This window comes from Rhinoraja longicauda, chromosome 10 (genome assembly GCF_053455715.1).
Source record: "Rhinoraja longicauda isolate Sanriku21f chromosome 10, sRhiLon1.1, whole genome shotgun sequence".
Lineage (NCBI taxonomy): Eukaryota > Metazoa > Chordata > Chondrichthyes > Rajiformes > Arhynchobatidae > Rhinoraja > Rhinoraja longicauda.
Genome location: NC_135962.1, coordinates 38,160,384 through 38,178,441, shown reverse-complemented (window position 1 = coordinate 38,178,441; position 18,058 = coordinate 38,160,384). Strand labels below are relative to the sequence as shown.

Here is an 18,058-nt window from a genome sequence, read left to right as displayed (position 1 = left end):
CAGTAGTAATAAGGAGAGATTGTGTAAACTGGTCTTTGTCTTACTGGAATGTAGGAACCCAAGTGGTGACCTGCAAGGTTATTAGTCAGAGACTCAGTTATTAGTCAGAGTCACACAGCACCAATACACACCATTCAGCCCAACCCATCCATGCCTAAAAAATACACCATCCAAGATAGCCCCATTTGCCCAGGTTTGGCCCATATCCCATAAAGCTTTCCTATCCATGTACCTGTCCACATGTCTTAAATGTTATTGTACCCATCTCAACCACTTCATCTGGCAGCTCATTCCATATACCCACCACCTTATGAGGAAAATTTCCCTCGGGTTCCGATTAAATCTTTCATTTCTGACCTTAAACCTATGTCCTTCAGTTCTTGATTCCCTGATCCCGGGGGGGGGGGGGAGGGAGGGGTCATGTCTTTTCTACAGCAGCATGCCCAAAACCAGCTGCAGCACTCCAAATGCAGTCTCACTGACCATCTTGGACAACATTAATATAACATTCATACACTCAATTCCCTGGCTGCTGAAGGCCTGCATGCCCAAATGCCCTATTCATCTCCCAACCATGTCCCTTTCAAGCAACAATGTACTTGCACTCAATCTCTCTGCTCTGCAACACTCCGGAACCCTCTCGTTCACTGTGAATATTCTGCACTGGTTTGATTTCCAAAAATGCAACATCTTATACTTTTTCAAATCGAACTCCATTAGCCATTTCCCCCAACTGTTTAAGATCCCACTAATTCATGATAACCATTTTCACTGTGCCACTTATTTTAGTGTCTTCTACAAACTTACTAATCATGCTTTGGATATTCTCATACCAAATTGTTGATATGGATGACAAATAGCGGCAGTTGGTGAGGCGCACCACTATTCGCAGGCCTCTACTCCGAAAAACAAATTTTCCAGCACCACCCCGTTTCCTACCATGGAGCCAATTCTGTATCCAGTTACAATCTACCTGGATGCCATGCGATCTAATCTTCCAGAGCAGCCTACCATGCAGATCTGTATCAAAAGACTTGCTGAAATCCATGTAGACAAGATCTACAGCCGTGCTCTCATCAACCTTTTTGGTTACTTCTTCAAAATAACTCAGATTCACGAGACACGACCTCCCACATAGGAAACAGTGATGACCATTTCCACTTAATCTCTACCTTTCTAAATATATGTTCATCATATCCCACTCCAGTAACTTGCCTGCCATAAATTATAGGCTCACTGGTCTATAGTTCCCAGGCTTTTCTTTGCAGCCCTTAGTAAATAGAGGCACAACATTAACCACCCTCCAATCTTCCGGCATCTCACTCGTGTCTAACGATGATTCATACATCTGAACTAGTCGTCTTGCAATTTCTTCTCTAGCTTCCCAGTCTCCTTTGTTTATAAAATTACAAGGTGCACAGATATAATAAACTGTCAGTCTTTTCCTCAGAGCAGGGAAGTTTAGAACTCGAGGGCACACTAAAATGAGGAGAAGAATTGGAGATTTGAGGGGTTTATCCACACAGACGGTGGTGGTTACTTTGAATTAGTTGGTAGAGGTAGATACAATTATAATGTTTAAGAAACATATGGACAAGTACTTAGTTAGGAAAATCCCAATGTAGGCAAATAGAGTCATATAAGAGGGCAACAGTCCTTCTGCACAACTTGGTAAGGTCAACCAAGATTCCTCATCTATTCTAGCCCCATTTGCCTGCATTTGGCCCATCTCTCTAAACCTATCCAATCAAGTACTGTTCTTCTCCTCAACTTCCTTCTCTGACAGCCTGTTCCATATACCTACAACCCACAGAGTGAATGGGATGTGTAAATAGGCATCAGTTAGCATGAAAGAAGTGGGCTGAAAGTCCCTTACTTGGTATCAGATTCCAATCCCCCAATTAGTAAGATCACAGCAGATCCAGTTGTGACCTTTCCATCTGCCAGTGGTAATGGAGAACCTCATTTGTTTCCAATAACTCTATTCATTCCACACGGCTGAAGTAAGCTCATGAGCCCCAGAGCATTTCAGAAGTAACGGACTACCAGTCAGGAGTAAGGAACTGTAGACAATGGGCTTTGTCCAACCATCAACTCCGCTGTCAGTCTTTCCCCACCATTAGTTTTCCATTTACTTTTCCGTTTACACGCTGAGTAACACCTGCAACACCAAGGTGCCCCACACAGCCCATGATATTACACACCATGCCCCAACACTACTCACATCTTGGTAAAGGACGCACGATCACAGCGTAGTTGCATTTTGATAATAATAACACAGCTGCGTTCGTAGCAATTTCTGGTTCATGTTAAATTATGCCCTCAAAAATCATCAAGACCCACGGCTGTCGATTAGTCTGAAGGGTCATGGCCCAAAATGCCATCTATCCATTCCCACCACAGATGCAGCCTGACCCACGGAGATCCTCCACTTTGGTATTTTTGTTCAAGATTCCACAATCTGCAGTATCTGTGGCATATCCCGACATGATGGGCCAAATGGTCTAATTCTGCTCCTATAACTTATGAATCCCCAATCTCCTCCCCTACACACACCCTCCCCTAAAACCCGGCCTCCTCTCATTTCTACTTTTGGTCTCATTTTGCAATACAAAACATGTAGAAATAACAGTCAGAAAAGCAAAAATTAATAAGGGCACTATTATATTCATCTGTATACAGACAAATAATTGGAAGCAAAATAATTGCTTAAAATTTAGACAAATCCCCAACAGGTAGTCAACATCTGCCCAAGAGAGACAGCTTAACACTCCAAATATTTGCCTTCACAAAGGAAAATTTAACACAAATGTCAAGCTACTCTACGATTGTATCATGAGGTGCCCTTATTTACAAACCCATGAGAATGTGGAAAGTTAAATTACAAATGAGATTTGACATGGTCTCATTGAAAGGATTGTGTACAGTTTCCCACTGTATTCTTTGATAGCCCTCCTCACTTCTCCACCAATCTTGGTATGTCTGCCCACTTACTAGCCAACCCATCCTCTTTTACATCAAAGTTGTAAATATATATCACGAAGAAGAGGTCCCAGCTGAGATGCCCATGGAACACCGCTGGTCATCGACCTCCAACTAGATTTACAACATTCCACAACTCCTCTTAATCTTCTATTACGATTAAATGAGTTCTGAAACAAAATGACCAAGTCACTAAATTTTAATCTTCTGGATCAGCCTACAATGGGGGACTTTATCAAATGCATTATTAAAATCCACAGCGACAACATCCACCTTCCTACCCTCGATCACCTTTGTCACCTCCTCAAGGAAATCAAATTTGGAAGACATGATCTCCTGCATGCAAAGCCATGCTGATTGTCCATAATTCACCCATTCCTTTCTCTCCTGAAGAATACTTGCCAATATCTTCCCTATCTGACACAAGGCCCACTGGCCTCAACCTTTTCAAAAAATACTGTACAAGTGAAGATGCATCTAAATCTCAAATAAAATAAAGTGTGGGGCAATTCAGCAGGATGGGGGACATCCATCAAGGGAATAGATAGGCAATGTTTTGGGTTGGGGCCCTTTCCCCGACTCAAAACATCATCTGTCCATTTCCCTCCACAGATGCTGCCAGACCCATCGTGTTCTTCCAGCACTTTGTGTTCTGCTCAAGATTCCAGCATCTGCAATTCCTTGTGGCTAAATCTCTAGGAACTGATTTAAAAGTCCAAAATATTATTAATTACACTCATGATCATCAGTACTGTACTTAAACTTCATGGGACATGTTGCTTAGTTCGCAGTGGACCTTTTAAGAACATTAGGGGGCACCAGAGGCGTTAGCGACCCAGATTCCATCTTGACCTTGGGTGCAGTCTGTGTGCATGTGACCTGTGCATGTAGTTGCGCATGTAACAGCATGGGTTTCCACCTATATCCCAAAGACATACAGGTTTGTGTTTTTATCGGCTTCTAAATTGCTCCTGGTGTGTAGGGGAGTGGATGAAAAAGTGGGATAACATGGAACTAGTGTAATCGGTGGTCAGTATGGGCTCAGTAGGCCGAAGGTCCTGTTACATCTCTAAACTAGGTATCAGGAGGCAATAATTTCTCTCAATAATTTTCTAGTTTCCCAGGTATGACAAATTCCATTTGTGGACTCTACTCACCTGCGATGCTGAAGCCGTTTGCGAAGCCTGGTTGCTGCACAGCAAACAGCCATCCGAAGAGATCTCCAATTACAGACAGCGATTGCATCGCCCAGCCCACTGACTCAGGAATTTGGCTAATTGCTGTAAAGGCTCTCCCATCATTAACAACTACATATGCATGCAGGTCAGCATTCTTAAACTCCACAGGCACGCGACTGGATCCCACCATTAGTTTTCCATTTACTTTTCCGTTTACACGCTGAGTAACACCTGCAAAAGGAAAAAAAAATCAAATGATTGTATAAATGTGCAAGTCCAATTGTTAAAAATAGCTGAGTTACTCCAGCATTTTATGTCTATCTGCGATTTAAACCAGCATCTGCAGTTCCTTCTTACACACTTAGACTAATATTTTTAGCCCACCTTCTGGTAGACATTGCCTTCCATTGCCGTAGTAACCAGGATGGCAATGGCAGCAGAGCCCACTGGAGTAATCAGCACAATAGCCATGCTGGGAACATTGCTGCTGACTTCTGGCGCACGTTTCTCTTGGGTCCGTATTGTATGTGAACACTGAAAGACAAGGAACGGTATCAGAATGCAAATTACAGCAAAGAAAGTGTCACAATAAAAAAAAAATCAACCAAGTGGCCCAGCTGGGGTAGCTGCTGCCTCACAGTGCCTGTAATCCAAGTTCAATCCTAACCTCAGGTGCTGTGTGGAGTTTGCATGTTCTCCCTCCGAGCACATGGGTATCCTCCCACATCCCAAGGTCTGTAAGTTAATTGGTTTCTAAATTGCACTTAGTGTGTTGGGAGTGGATGGGAAAGTGGAATATAGGGAACAGATGATTGATAGCCAGTGTGGACTCAATGGGCCAAAGGGCCTATTTCCCGATGCATATCTAAACTAAGCCATTGTGAATCAGAGATAATATATGTCGGAGGTAAAGAAATCCGAAGTTCCAAACCACCATGCTTAGGAACAGCTATGCTCCTTGAACCAACAGGTTCTTAAACCAATCGACACAACCCTAATATTACCTCAACAATGGAACACTAATATCCACCTCTCCGTTACTCCGGATTAGTTTCCCTTTCTGGTTTATACACACACACATTTTCTTTTACAGTCTTGCAGAATGTACGTATAATTTATGTTTGTGTATTTGAGTCTTTAGGCCTGCCAGCAAGATTTTTATTGTGCTTGTATCTCACTGTATTTGTGCATTTGATAATAAACTCAACAAGACTATTAGAATGAGTCATTTCTGCTGGGTTTGGAAACCCAGCATCACAAGGACTCTGAAAAACTGAAGATAGTTTTCAAATCCAACCCAGCATTCCTACAAACCATTTTAATTTTTTCCACAAATTCTACAATTTGGGTACGAGACTGTCAAAAGTAAACAATGATCTTAATTAACATATGATCCTGTACATTATTATGTTAATTAAATGTCACTCAGACTTTTACTGGGGTAACAACATAATGCTGCAGGGAGTACAGCTGTCACAGTTGCAGTGACCCAAGCCTGACTGAAACTTCCAGTGCTGTCTACTTGGAGTTTGCACGTGCCCCATGACTGGGTTGGCATGTCCTGCAGCCTAAAGTCATTTTGTCTGTTGGGTTAGTTAAAGTCAATTGCCCCCAGAAACAGAGAGGTGATAATGACCTGGGTAAATAAATAGGCCAGTGGAAAATGGATGAGGGGATGGGATTGTTTTTAAATTTAGTTTAGAGACACACCATGGAAACAGGTTCTTCGTCACACTGAGTCCACACCAATTGTTTGATCATCTGTTCACACTACTTCAACGTTATCCCACTTTTTCATCCACTCCCTACACACTTGGGGTAATTTAGAGAGGCTAATTTAACCTACAAACCCACTCATCTTTGGGATGTGGGAGGAGACCAAAGTCCCCGAAGGAAACCCACGTGGTCAAAGAGAACGTGCAAACTCCACAAAGACAGCACCCAAGGTCAGGATTGGACCCAGGGTTCTGGTGCTGCGAGGCAGCAGCTCTACCCACTGTGCCACAGTGCCGCCCTGGTCTGGAACCCAGCATAGATTTGATAGACTGAATTGCCTTCTAAATCACAAGATGTCATGCATTTGAGATGCACTTACCACCAGTACCGAGCTCCTCGTCTTCTTCCACACTGACCACGTGTCTGTCTTGTGTAACTGGCCGCGGGTTTTCAGGCAAGGACTCAACCTCCGAGTATCCATCAGGGTACCTCACCCCAGTCCCAACCTCAGGATCTCTTTCTGGGTACGATGACAAAGCACCGGATTTGGGATAGGATGACATGATGCCCGTCTCCGGATAGCCTGCAGGATAGGATGGAATAATGCCCGCATCCGGATATGGCGGGCCATCTGGGATGCCACCATCTCTCCCAGGAGGTGTAGTGGAGATGGAGGAGGAGTATCCAAAATCTTCACCTTCATAATAGTATTTGTAATCTTCATTAGCAGTATAATCAGGTTCCCGTGCACCAGGGACAGCTGGACCACTTAAGGCACTGTCCAGTGTGACCACAGTGTCTTCTGCTGAAGGTTGCCCTTTGACATCTGCTTGCATTATATTGTTGAAGGAGGAAGCTCCACCAATATGAAAAATCCATATTCCTGGAGTACCCGAATTGCCCATCCTATTGTAGTCAGAGAACAACAAGCTCAGTCTCAGTATAATATTCAGTTGCCACATGACATTGGTCAGTTTAATTATTAGTGTTTAATTTAGAGAAAGCAATTTGAGGACATTCTACAAGCAATGAAACATAAAAGCAACAATCTCACAGACTGACTCAAGAGATTCCCTGGTTCACAACTTCTCAACATGAAGATAGAGCTTCAAGGGTTGTATTGCGCATAGGAGCTGTACAACATGAAAACAGGCCCTTTCACCCAACTTGTTCATGCCCACCAAATTGGCATACTGGACCCAATCCCATTTGCCATATCGCTCCAAATCTTTCCTGTCCAAATGTCTTTTAAAAGTCCTAATTGTATCCACTTCTATAGCTTCTTTTGGCAGCTCATTCCAGATATGGAAATGAGTTACCCAAGGTCCCTGTTAAATCTCTTCACTCCCACTTTAAGCCAATGTCCTCTAGTTTTAGAAACTTATTCCCCCTGTGAGAAACAGTGTTCTCTTTTCCCATGCCCTTCGTGATCTTGTACACTTCAATAAGGTCACTTCTCAACCTCCCACACTCCAAAGAAAATTAAATGTTCATGTCTATTCAACCTCTCCCTACAACTCTAACCCACGAGCCCAGGTAACATCCAGGTCAGTCTCTTCTACACTTTCTCCAAGTTAATAATATCCTTTCTACGGCTGGGTGACCAGAAATGTACATTGTACTCCAAGTGCGGTCTCACCAAACATCTGGAGTCCATCTGCTGGGTGTAACTGGGCAGCGGTGGAAACAATGGAAGGGGCACACCTTCTGGCCTATTGTACCCCTTCCTACCCAATGGGCTCAACCACCTCAACCCGCTGAACTGGAGTGGAAACAAATCTTCCTCAAACTCCCCGGGAGGAAAAGCCTCAAAACATTTTCCAATAAATCTCAGCAGGAGACCAAAACATTGGTCAAAAAAAGGAACATAGTATATAAAAGGGACAAAGGGATTGCAAATGTTCACCCCAAAACTTCAGATAAATAACGCCTACTCACTGATAGAGATTCTTCACAGATTGCTCATTGGTGGTGACGCTATAGTAGGAATCTTCTCCTCTCCACCGGGTGATCTCAGTTTCTCCTCTGCTGAATCCTACTCGAGCAGGTAACTCAAACTGAACATTGTACGAGTCCTTTGGACGGGTCCCAAAGAAATTCAACCCGTCCTCTGGATACAGAAAAATTGCATAGGCATCTGACTCATCGAAAACCAACACTGCCTGAAAGGTGTTGAACTGGAAAAAAGAGAAACATAGCTCCATATATTTGCATCATAGTTAAATAAAAATAAGATTGAGTAAGTATTTATAACTTGGAGCATAATTTCCATGACCAAAATGATTCTTAGTTGGAAGTGACCACCTAAAGTCAGTGCTTGAATATTATGTGGCATGTTCAAACAATCAGCTTTTTTTTGTGTGGGCCAATATACTTAATTCTGCCTCAAATATTGTGGGATAGGGGATCTTGACCAAAGCACACACTGCTGGAAGAACTCAGCAGGTCAGGCAGCATCTGTGGAGGGAATGGGCAGGTGACATACTGGGTGGGGACCCTTCCTCAGTCTGATGGACTGGGGAAAGAAAATTGGAAGAGGGGCAGGACAAAATGTGTAGGAAATAACTGCAGATGCTGGTTTAAATCGAAGTTAGACTGGTAACAGGGGGAGGGGTGGGGTGGTTGACAGTTGGATGGAGAAGTGATAAATGCTGGAGATTAAACGGGTGTCAGATAAGTAAAGTGAAAAATGGAGGGGAGGGAGATCTGGCTGGAAGGGGGGTGGGAAGATATGGGTGGAAGGGGGGGATGGGAAGATATGGGTGGAAGAGGGGGAATGGGAAGTTTCCATACATGGAATCTCTCTTTTAATCCTACCCTTCCCCATCTTTGGGATGAAATGGACATTGCAAACCAGAAAATCTTGCCTTGCAAATTCTTATTTACCAAACTGCTTCAAATTCCAAAAATGGCAACAGAGCGCCAGTATCGAGGTGGCTTGCAGGAGCAGCCAAGAGTTAGATCATCAATTTTGTGGAAACACAACAGGGCAGCTGCCAAGGGGTACATCCCAGCGAGAAATGCCAACCGCTTGGAATTACCTACCCTGTTGGATGAGGGGTTGGAGCGCGTCATTTCCTCGTAAGGTGCCACGTTCTCCCAAGTGGCGATGAAGGAATGCTCCGGGTTGATTCTTCTCCTGGGAAAGGCTTTGCGGAGCTCCCAGCCGACGCGCTCCAGGGTGTCGAGGGAACGGTCTTCCCGGTAGTAGATGCGGCCCCGGCCCTGGCTGGTGTCGATGTCCGACAGGTAGGGGGCTATCACCGGGAAATCGATGGGGAACCCATCGTCCACGTACTGGCTCTCCCTGGGCAATCCCTGGAGAGAGATGATGCCGTTCGTTCCTACCTGTGGTGGGGGTGGGTGGGTGGGGGGGGGGTGGAGAAATTCCAAAATGCTTGTCAGACACATCACAAACCATCTGCTTCCCAAACCGATCTACAAACTATTTCCATTTGCATTGCAGCCCTGATCATTGACCGATTTTTTCCAATGGGCAGACAAAACACACAATCATTACATTTTCCTACATGATCCAATTTCATTTCAACATTCCCCAATTGCAAAGAACCATCCGTCGCTGGGACCGTTGAGTGTTTAACTGCCTTGCAAACTTCAAACAGGGCAAAATGCCCGAGGGCAACCCCGCCTCTGCAAACAGACACCACGACCATTTGGGGCGAGGTCCTAGATATCTCCCTGGGCGCAAAAGACTAAAGCGGGACACGCTCGCAACTCACGTAGAGACTGTTGAACTGTGCATCGTAAAAAGCTAGTGGTCTTCGGAGCTGGATCGCCTCAGAAGTTACATCGTCGCCTTCCCGCAGGGCAACGTCTCCAGTGTGCGGTCCAAAGGGGAAAAGGTCCTCCCTCTGGAGTGCGGAGACCAGGCAGGTCCAGTGCAGCAGGAGGCAGCGAAGCAACCCCTTCCTCTGCATGGTGGGCACAATTGCAACCGTTCCCGGAGCGAGGGAGGGGCAGATAGAAGTAACGTCGAGGAGCCGAGCTCCTGCCTTTATAGCTGGGGTTTGCAGAGGAATTTTAACCCCCGAGCTGCCGCAGACCCTTGCAGCCAATAACCCCCCAGACAAGGGCACTCCCCACCTCGCATTGGCTGCTGCCTGCAGTGATGGACGTGCCGGCTTGCACACTCCCATGTGTTCACATCTGCTTCCCATTATAAACCATGTCCGCTGCTCAACTTTCTCATCGTATTGTTTCCTTCCAAATAGCCAGGAACCGGAGAAAACAGCCAGGGGAAGAAGGGGAGAGGGGAACGCGGAACGCGACACATATCATTGCAAATATTGGCATGAAATGATCGTGGAGGGAGGGATAGGGATAGGGAGGGAGGGAGGGATAGGTAGGTAGGGTAGTTAGGTAGGTATAATAAGAGGGTGATATTTAGTTCCAGTGCGGACGATGGGGAGACTGAATGAAACGAGTGGGATTTCGTGCACATTTCGCGTGGATATAGAACTGAGGAAAGTGGTGTTCTCGGGGAGATTAGTCCAGGAGATTGTAAGATTTTCGTGCAAGTCAGCCTCCAATTGCTTCTGGCCATCACGAGTATGTATTCCGATTGGTGCCGTGATTACAACTGTTTTAACAAAACCAGGGTCAGCACTCGGTCAAATGATAGCATTTGCTCAGGGGGGGAATAAACTCCAGTGTAATATACCTCAAACAGAGAACAACAGTGCTTGTCATTTCTAATTAAACCATTTAATTTAAACCATAATCTGGTCCTTTTTACTATCCACGGTTTCAAGGTGAAGGGCGGGGTCTTTAGACTTTAGAGATACAGCGTGGAAACAGGCCCTTCGGGCCACCGAGTCCGCGCCGACCAGTGATCAACCCGTACACTAACACTATCCTACACACTAAGGACAATTTACAGAACCCAAATTAACCTGGACATCTATGGAGTGTGGGAGGAAACCAGAGCATCTGGAGGAAACCCGCGCGGTCACAGGGAGAACTACAAACCCATACAGACAGCACCTGTTGTCAGGGTCGAACCTGGGTCCCTGGCGCTGCTGCCACTGTACTGCCAGTTAAAGATTCTGATTTTCAAAATTCCCAAGCCGTACATTGCTGGGGTTTTTTTCTCTCTCCCTCCCCTCCCCAACCATAGGCTGGGTGTGAGTGTTTGGTCCAGATCAGAGAGAAACTAAGTGATTGCTTAATCTAGAGGACAAGCCACACATGCTTCCCCTCAATTTACTTCAGACCTACATGCCTTCGAGAGACTTTCCTCTCCAGGCATTCCCTGCTGATCCTGATAATGGGAATGTCCTTCCCTTTTGACCTTCTCCTAAAGTCAGAATGCCCTGTGGAAATCTATTTAAACTATGACAATCTCCCTCACTTCTTGCATATGTTCCATGTTAAACACAAGTTGCTAGGTACTGAACTCCAGTTAAGTGCCTAATTGCCACACACACCAACCATGAAATTCTTACATGCCGCAGCTTAAAATGGCCATAAACACAATAAGACAGATCAATATAATAATCAATAAAATAAGTGAATAACTATAAACTATAAACTAAAATAACACGAAACCGTTGTCTGTAGTGTAACTAAGACAAAGTCCATGGAGCATCACAGTTGCTGAGGTTAGTGTTTACATCTTACTTCAGAAATACAGACCGGAAACAGGCCCACTGAGTCCACGCTAGCCAGCGATCACCCCTTACATCAACACTAACTTACACACTAGAGACAATTTACAATTTTTACTGAAGCCAATTAACCTGCAAATCTGTATGTCATTGGAGTGTGGGAGGAAACCTGAGCACCTGGGGAATACTCATGCAGTCACAGGGGGAATGTACAAACTGTCCAGACAGCACCCGTAGTCAGGATGGAACCCGCCCGGGTCTCTGGAGGTATAAGGCAACAAATCTACTGCTGTGTCACTGTGGCACCCATGAGCTGTGCAGTGTTCAAGAGCCTGATGGTGTCTGGAAAGAAGCTGTTCTTGAACCTGGTGGTCACGGTTTTCAGGCTCCTGTATTTTCTTGACGATGGTCGTAGCGAGATGAGAGCGTGGCCAGTGTGGTGTGGGTCTTTGATAATATCAGCTGCCTTTTTGAGGCAGCCTCTCCTGCAAATCCCTTGGATGGCGGGGAGATCAGTACATGTGGTGAACTGGGCAACGTCTACCAATATCTGTAGTCTCCTTCATTTCTGCTCGTTCGAGTTACTAAACTGCGTAACTTCTACATTTACATATGTTGGTATATAGACTATTATTTAATACATACATTTTGTATCATGGGATTTAGCTGGAGGGAGTGCAATTTAAAAAAAGCATGTATTTTAACAATTCTCTGCATGTTAGTGATTCATTATATTCCTAACACTATGTGCAATCATACTAAGAACACACACTTACATTACAAATTGTATTGAGAATATCCACCATCAAGTCATTTACACAAGAAGGTGACATCCATCATCAAAGATCCCCACCATCTGGGCTACGTCCTCCTCTTACTGCTACCATTGGGCAGGAGGTACAGAAGTGTGAAGTCCCACACCACCGGGTTCAAAAACAACCATCAAGTTATAGAATTGACCCATTTCCTGCATTAGTTTAGTTTAGAGATGCAACGTGGAAACAGGCCCTTTGGCTCACCGAGTCCATTCTGACCAACAATCACCCATGCACAATACAATACAATACAATATATCTTTATTGTCATTGTACAGGGGTACAACGAGATTGGGAATGCGCCTCCCATACGATGCAATAATTTAATTAGCTAGTCAGTATTAATTTAAACAACAACAACCCAACGAAACAGATTGTAACAGTTTTAAGACAGAATAATAATAATAATACATTTAATTTATATAGCGCTTTTCAAGATACTCAAAGACGCTTTACAAAGCAAACAAGACATAAAAACAAACTAACAAAAGATTTGTCCTGACGGAGAAGCGGCGAACAAATAGCGCCAGCGTCCTCTCACGTCAGTGTCCAGCAGTAAACAATAAAGAACACAAGACACACAATTACAATTTATCACAAACAACCATCGCAGTGATTGCTCCAGGCACACCCTCACTGTGATGGAAGGCAAAGAAAAGTCTTATCTCCTCCTCATTCTTCTCCCGTGGTCAGGCAGTCAAACTGCTGCCTCGAAGCGATCGAGGCTCCCGACTTTTGAAGCCCCCGCCGGGCGATGGAAGGTCTCAGGCCGAGCCGAGCAGGCTGATGAAGGTCCTAAGCCCCCATCGGGCGATGGAAAGTGCCGCGGCCGAGCCGTGCAGGGCGATGAAGGCCCTACGAGCGGGTCAATCGAACCTCGCGCTTCGGGGCGGTCGAAGCTGCAACGGCTGGAGCTCCCGAAAGCCGGTCGCCAACCAGGGACCTGCGAGCTCCCGATGTTGCGGTCTACAGGGCCCACGGCCGAAGCCTCCGAGATGGTAAGTCCAGGCCCTGCGACCGGAGTCTTCAAGGTCGATCCCAGCTGGAGGCCGCCGACTCCACGGTGTTAGGCCGCAGCGCGAACGGAGTTACGACACGATAAAGGTCGCATCTCCGTTGAGGAGGAGATTAGAAAAAAAGGTTTCCCCCACCCCCCCACCACCCTCCCACCACCCCCCACATTTACAGAGCTAAAAATAAATCAAAACATACATTTAAACGATAACAAAGACAAAAAGGACAGAGAGACTGCCAGTGAGCCGCAGCTGCAGGACGCAGCCACGCCCCCACATGAATAAAGTGCAAGTAGATCTGTGCCGGTTCACTGTGCGTTGTGACCATCCGGCTCAGCAGGACCGGTTCATAGCAGCTATGGCCCTGGGGATGAAGCTGTTCCTGAGTCTGGAGGTGCGGGCGTAGAAGGCCTTGTTTCTTCTGCCCGATGGAAGGCGTTCGAGCAGACTGTTGCAGGGGTGTGAAGAGTCTTTGTGGATGCTGGTGGCTTTTCTGAGGCATCGTGTGTTGTAGATGCCCTCCAAGGCTGGTAGCTGTGTTCCGATGGTCCTCTGAGCTCTATGGACTACCCGCTGAAGAGCTTTCCTTTCTGCCTCCGTGCAGCTGAGGTGCTACACAGGGATGCCATGTGTTAGGATGCTCACTATATTGCAGAATAGTGTAGGATACTAATTGTATCCTACACTAGGGGCAATTTACAGAAACCAATTAACCTACAAATTAACCTACAGTCTGAAGAAGGGTCTCGACCCGAAATGTTACCCTTTCCTTCTCTCCTGAGATGCCGCCTGACCTGCTGAGTTACTCCAGCATTTTGTGAATAAAAACCTACAAATTGCATGTCTTTGGAATGTGGCAGGAAACCGGAGCACCCAGAGAAAACATACACGGTCACAGGGAGAACGTACAAAGTCCATACAGACAGCACCTGCAGTCAGGATCGATCCCAGGTCTCCGGCTCTGTAAGGCTGCAACTCTAACGCTGCGCCGCAGTGCCGCCCCAACCATGGACTTGTTTTCTAAATGTGTTTTTGCACTAAGAGCTCGTTCTTTGTACAGACATTTTCTTTTCACTGTCTTGCAGAATTTATGTGTAATTCAAGTATAATTTATGTTTCTGTGTGTTGGTCTAAGTCTATGTGGCAGTGATGCAGCTGCAAGCAAGTTTTTTATTGCACCAAAACACATTGTACATGACAATAAACTCAAAATGACGACCTTTCGGGAAGTAAAAAAGGGCCTTACCTGAATAGAAGAAACTGTCATGTCAGGCCAGAGGAGCCATCAGTGTTGGTGATCACAGTGTTGGGGATCGCAGTGTTGGTGATCGCAGTGTTGGGGATCGCAGTGATGGGGATCGCAGTGATGGGGATCGCAGTGATGGTGATCGCAGTGTTGGGGATCGCAGTGATGGGGATCGCAGTGATGGGGATCACAGTGTTGGTGATCACAGTGTTGGGGATCACAGTGTTGGGGATCACAGTGAAGGGGATCACAGTGGTGGGGATCACAGTGTTGGTGATCACAGCGTTGGTGATCACAGCGCTGGGGATCACAGCGTTGGGGATCACAGCGCTGGGGATCACAGCGGTGGGGATCACAGCGATGGGGATCACAGTGTTGGTGGCAGTCCAAGAGAAAGTTGGCTATCCTGGTAGTGGCAAACTCTAAAGGAGAAGCAGCAGGTATGGGCATGGGAGTGAACACTGGCCAAAGTTCTGCAATGAAAAGGGAGGACAGCATGGCTCAGAGGACACCTGGTGAATGCTTTGTGCAAGAGAAACCAAGGCTACACTTTGCAGTCAGTGAAGCAACATTGGAAATGCATGTGCTTGGAGGGCAATGTGGGAATCAGACTCAATGATGCTTAATGACACTTAACAAGACAAAAGGTGCAGCCAATAAATTAATCAGGCATTGAAGTAGCAGGAAGTACCCTGTCCCAGTAGTTGTGCCAGCAACACCATCAAAAACAAGGACACAATGATTACCCCAGCTCTGAGTGGTAACTCTTGTGACCTGGGTGTATGTGCTCAGTTGCTTGAACTTTCAGATGCAAAGAATGTGTAGACATAAATTTCTTCACAGAGCAAATGACACAGTGCAAGTGAATGGTAGTGAGGGTGAGCCTGCACAAATGATGCTATAGGGGAGTATGGGAGTTATTCTGTTGATAGACACAAAATGCTGGAGTAACTCAGCGGGCCAGGCAGCACCTCTGGAGAAAAGGAATGGGTGATGTTTCAGGTCGAGACCCTCCTCGACCAGAAACATCACACACTCCTTCTCTCCAGAGATCCTGCCTGTCCCGTTGAGTTACTCCAACATTTTGTGTCTACCTTCGATTTAAACCAGCATCTGCAGTTCTTTCCTATGGAGTTATTTTGTTCACTGAAATGGGTTCCGTAAGGTATGGAACATTAACAAACTTTCCATTGCCATGCAGAATGGAGGACAGTTTGTTCAGTGGAGTGGTATAATTGTAACACTATCCCTGACCCAACTATTTGGACAGTTGCCCAGCTATGTCCATTCTGGCTAATATCTACCCAATGTGCCCATTCTCAGTCATCACAAGATGATGGCCAGCATCATTGATGAGGCTATCAGGTGACACTGGCCAGTAATTAGTCATTGTTAGCCCTTCACCAGCTCTAGACCTTATTCCAGCCTGGGTTCTATCAGGACCAGGGAGCGGTGCTCCAGAGGTCAGTTGAGGTGACTGCCTCGGGATGTTACGGCACATTTGACGCAGTGCGGCACCAGGGAGTCCTGATCAAACTGAGGTCGATGGGAGGGAAGGAGGAAACACTCCAGTGGTTGGAGTCACCCTTCACAGAAAGGCTGGTGGTTTGGTGGGTGGGGGGAGTAAGGGAATGGAGGGGCTACTTAAAACTAGAGAAATCAGCGTTTATACCGCTGGGTTGTAAGGTGTCCAAGTGAATGAAATATGGGGTGCTGTTCCTCCAATTTGCGTGTGGCCTCACTCTGACAGTGGAGAAAGCCCAGGACAGGAAAGTCAATATGGGAATAGACAATAGACAATAGGTGCAGGAGGAGGCCATTCAGCCCTTCGAGCCAGAACCGCCATTCAATGTGATCATGGCTGATCATTCTCAATCAGTACCCCGTTCCTGCCTTCTCCCCATACCCCCTGACTCCGCTATCCTTAAGAGCTCTATCCAGCTCTCTCTTGAATGCATTCAGAGAATTGGCCTCCACTGCCTTCTGAGGCAGAGAATTCCACAGATTCACAACTCTCTGACTGAAAAAGTTTTTCCTCATCTCAGTTCTTAAACTGTGGCCCCTTGTTCTGGACTCCCCCAACATTGGAAACATGTTTCCTGCCTCTAATGTGTCCAACCGCTTAATAATCTTATACGTTTCGGTAAGATCTCCTCTCATCCTTCTAAATTCCAGTGTATACAAGCCTAGTCGCTCCAGTCTTTCAACATATGATAGTCCCGCCATTCCGAGAATTAACCTAATGAACCTATGCTGCACGCCCTCAATAGCAAGAATATCCTTCCTCAAATTTAGAGACCAAAACTGCACACAGTACTCCAGGTGCGGTCTCACTAGGGCCCTGTACAACTGTAGAAGGACCTCTTTGCTCCTATACTCAACTCCTCTTGTTATGAAGGCCAACATTCCATTGGCTTTCTTCACTGCCTGCTGTACCTGCATGCTTCCTTTCAGTGACTGATGCACTAGGACACCCAGATCTCGTTGTACGTCCCCTGTTCCTAACTTGACACCATTCAGATAAGACTCTGCCTTCCTATTCTTACCACCAAAGTGAATAACCTTATCCACATTAAACTGCATCTGCCATGCATCCGCCTACTCACACAACCTGTCCAAGTCACCCTGCAACCTCATAGCATCTTCCTCACAGTTCACACTACCACCCAGCTTTGTATCATCTGCAAATTTGCTAATGGTACTTTTAATCCCTTCATCCAAGTCATTCATGTATATTGTAAATAGCTGCGGTCCCAGCACCGAGCCTTGCGGTACCCCACTAGTTACTGCCTGCCATTCTGAAAGGGACCCATTTATCCCCACTCTTTGCTTTCTGTCTGTCAACCAATTTTCTATCCATGTCAGTACCCTACCTCCAATACCATGTGCTCTAATTATGCCCACTAATCTCATATGTGGAACCTTGTCAAAGGCTTTCTGAAAGTCAAGGTACACCACATCCACCAGCTCTCCCCTGCCAATTTTCCTGGTTACATCCTCAAAGAATTCCAGAAGATTAGTCAAGCATGATTTCCCCTTCGTAAATCCATGCTGACTCAGAACAATCCTATTACTACTATCCAAATGCTCCGCAATTTCGTCTTTTATAATTGATTCCAGCATCTTCCCCACCACTGATGTCAGACTAACTGGTCTATAATTTCCTGTTTTCTCTCTCCCTCCTTTCTTAAAAAGTGGGACAACATTAGCTACCCTCCAATCCACAGGAACTGATCCTGAATCTATAGAACATTGGAAAATAATCACCAATGCGTCCACAATTTCTAGCGCCACGTCCTTAAGTACTCTGGGATGCAGACCATCAGGCCCTGGGGATTTATCAGCCTTCAGTCCCATCAGTCTACCCAACACCATTTCCTGCCTAATGTGGATTTCCTTCAGTTCCTCCGTCACCCTAGGATCTCTGGCCACTAGAACATCTGGGAGATTGCTTGTATCTTCCTTAGTGAAGACAGATCCA

At 45.9% G+C, this 18,058-nt stretch overlaps 1 protein-coding gene across 4 annotated transcripts in view; it reads right to left on the bottom strand.

Moving 5' to 3' along the window:
• nid2a (nidogen 2a (osteonidogen)) overlaps nucleotides 1-9,835 on the bottom strand; it is a 117,687-nt gene extending 107,852 nt beyond the window's left edge. For all 4 annotated transcript variants that reach the window (XM_078406697.1, XM_078406698.1, XM_078406699.1 and 1 more), the window contains exons 1-6: nucleotides 9,617-9,835; nucleotides 8,922-9,224; nucleotides 7,815-8,053; nucleotides 6,256-6,782; nucleotides 4,545-4,694; nucleotides 4,140-4,391 (exon numbers count right to left, since the gene is read on the bottom strand). In XM_078406697.1, coding sequence (XP_078262823.1) covers nucleotides 4,140-4,391; nucleotides 4,545-4,694; nucleotides 6,256-6,782; nucleotides 7,815-8,053; nucleotides 8,922-9,224; nucleotides 9,617-9,814 — 1,669 coding nt within the window. In that variant the 5' untranslated portion in view covers nucleotides 9,815-9,835. The remainder of the gene's footprint in view (nucleotides 1-4,139; nucleotides 4,392-4,544; nucleotides 4,695-6,255; nucleotides 6,783-7,814; nucleotides 8,054-8,921; nucleotides 9,225-9,616) is intronic.
• Nucleotides 9,836-18,058: the final 8,223 nt, after the last annotated feature.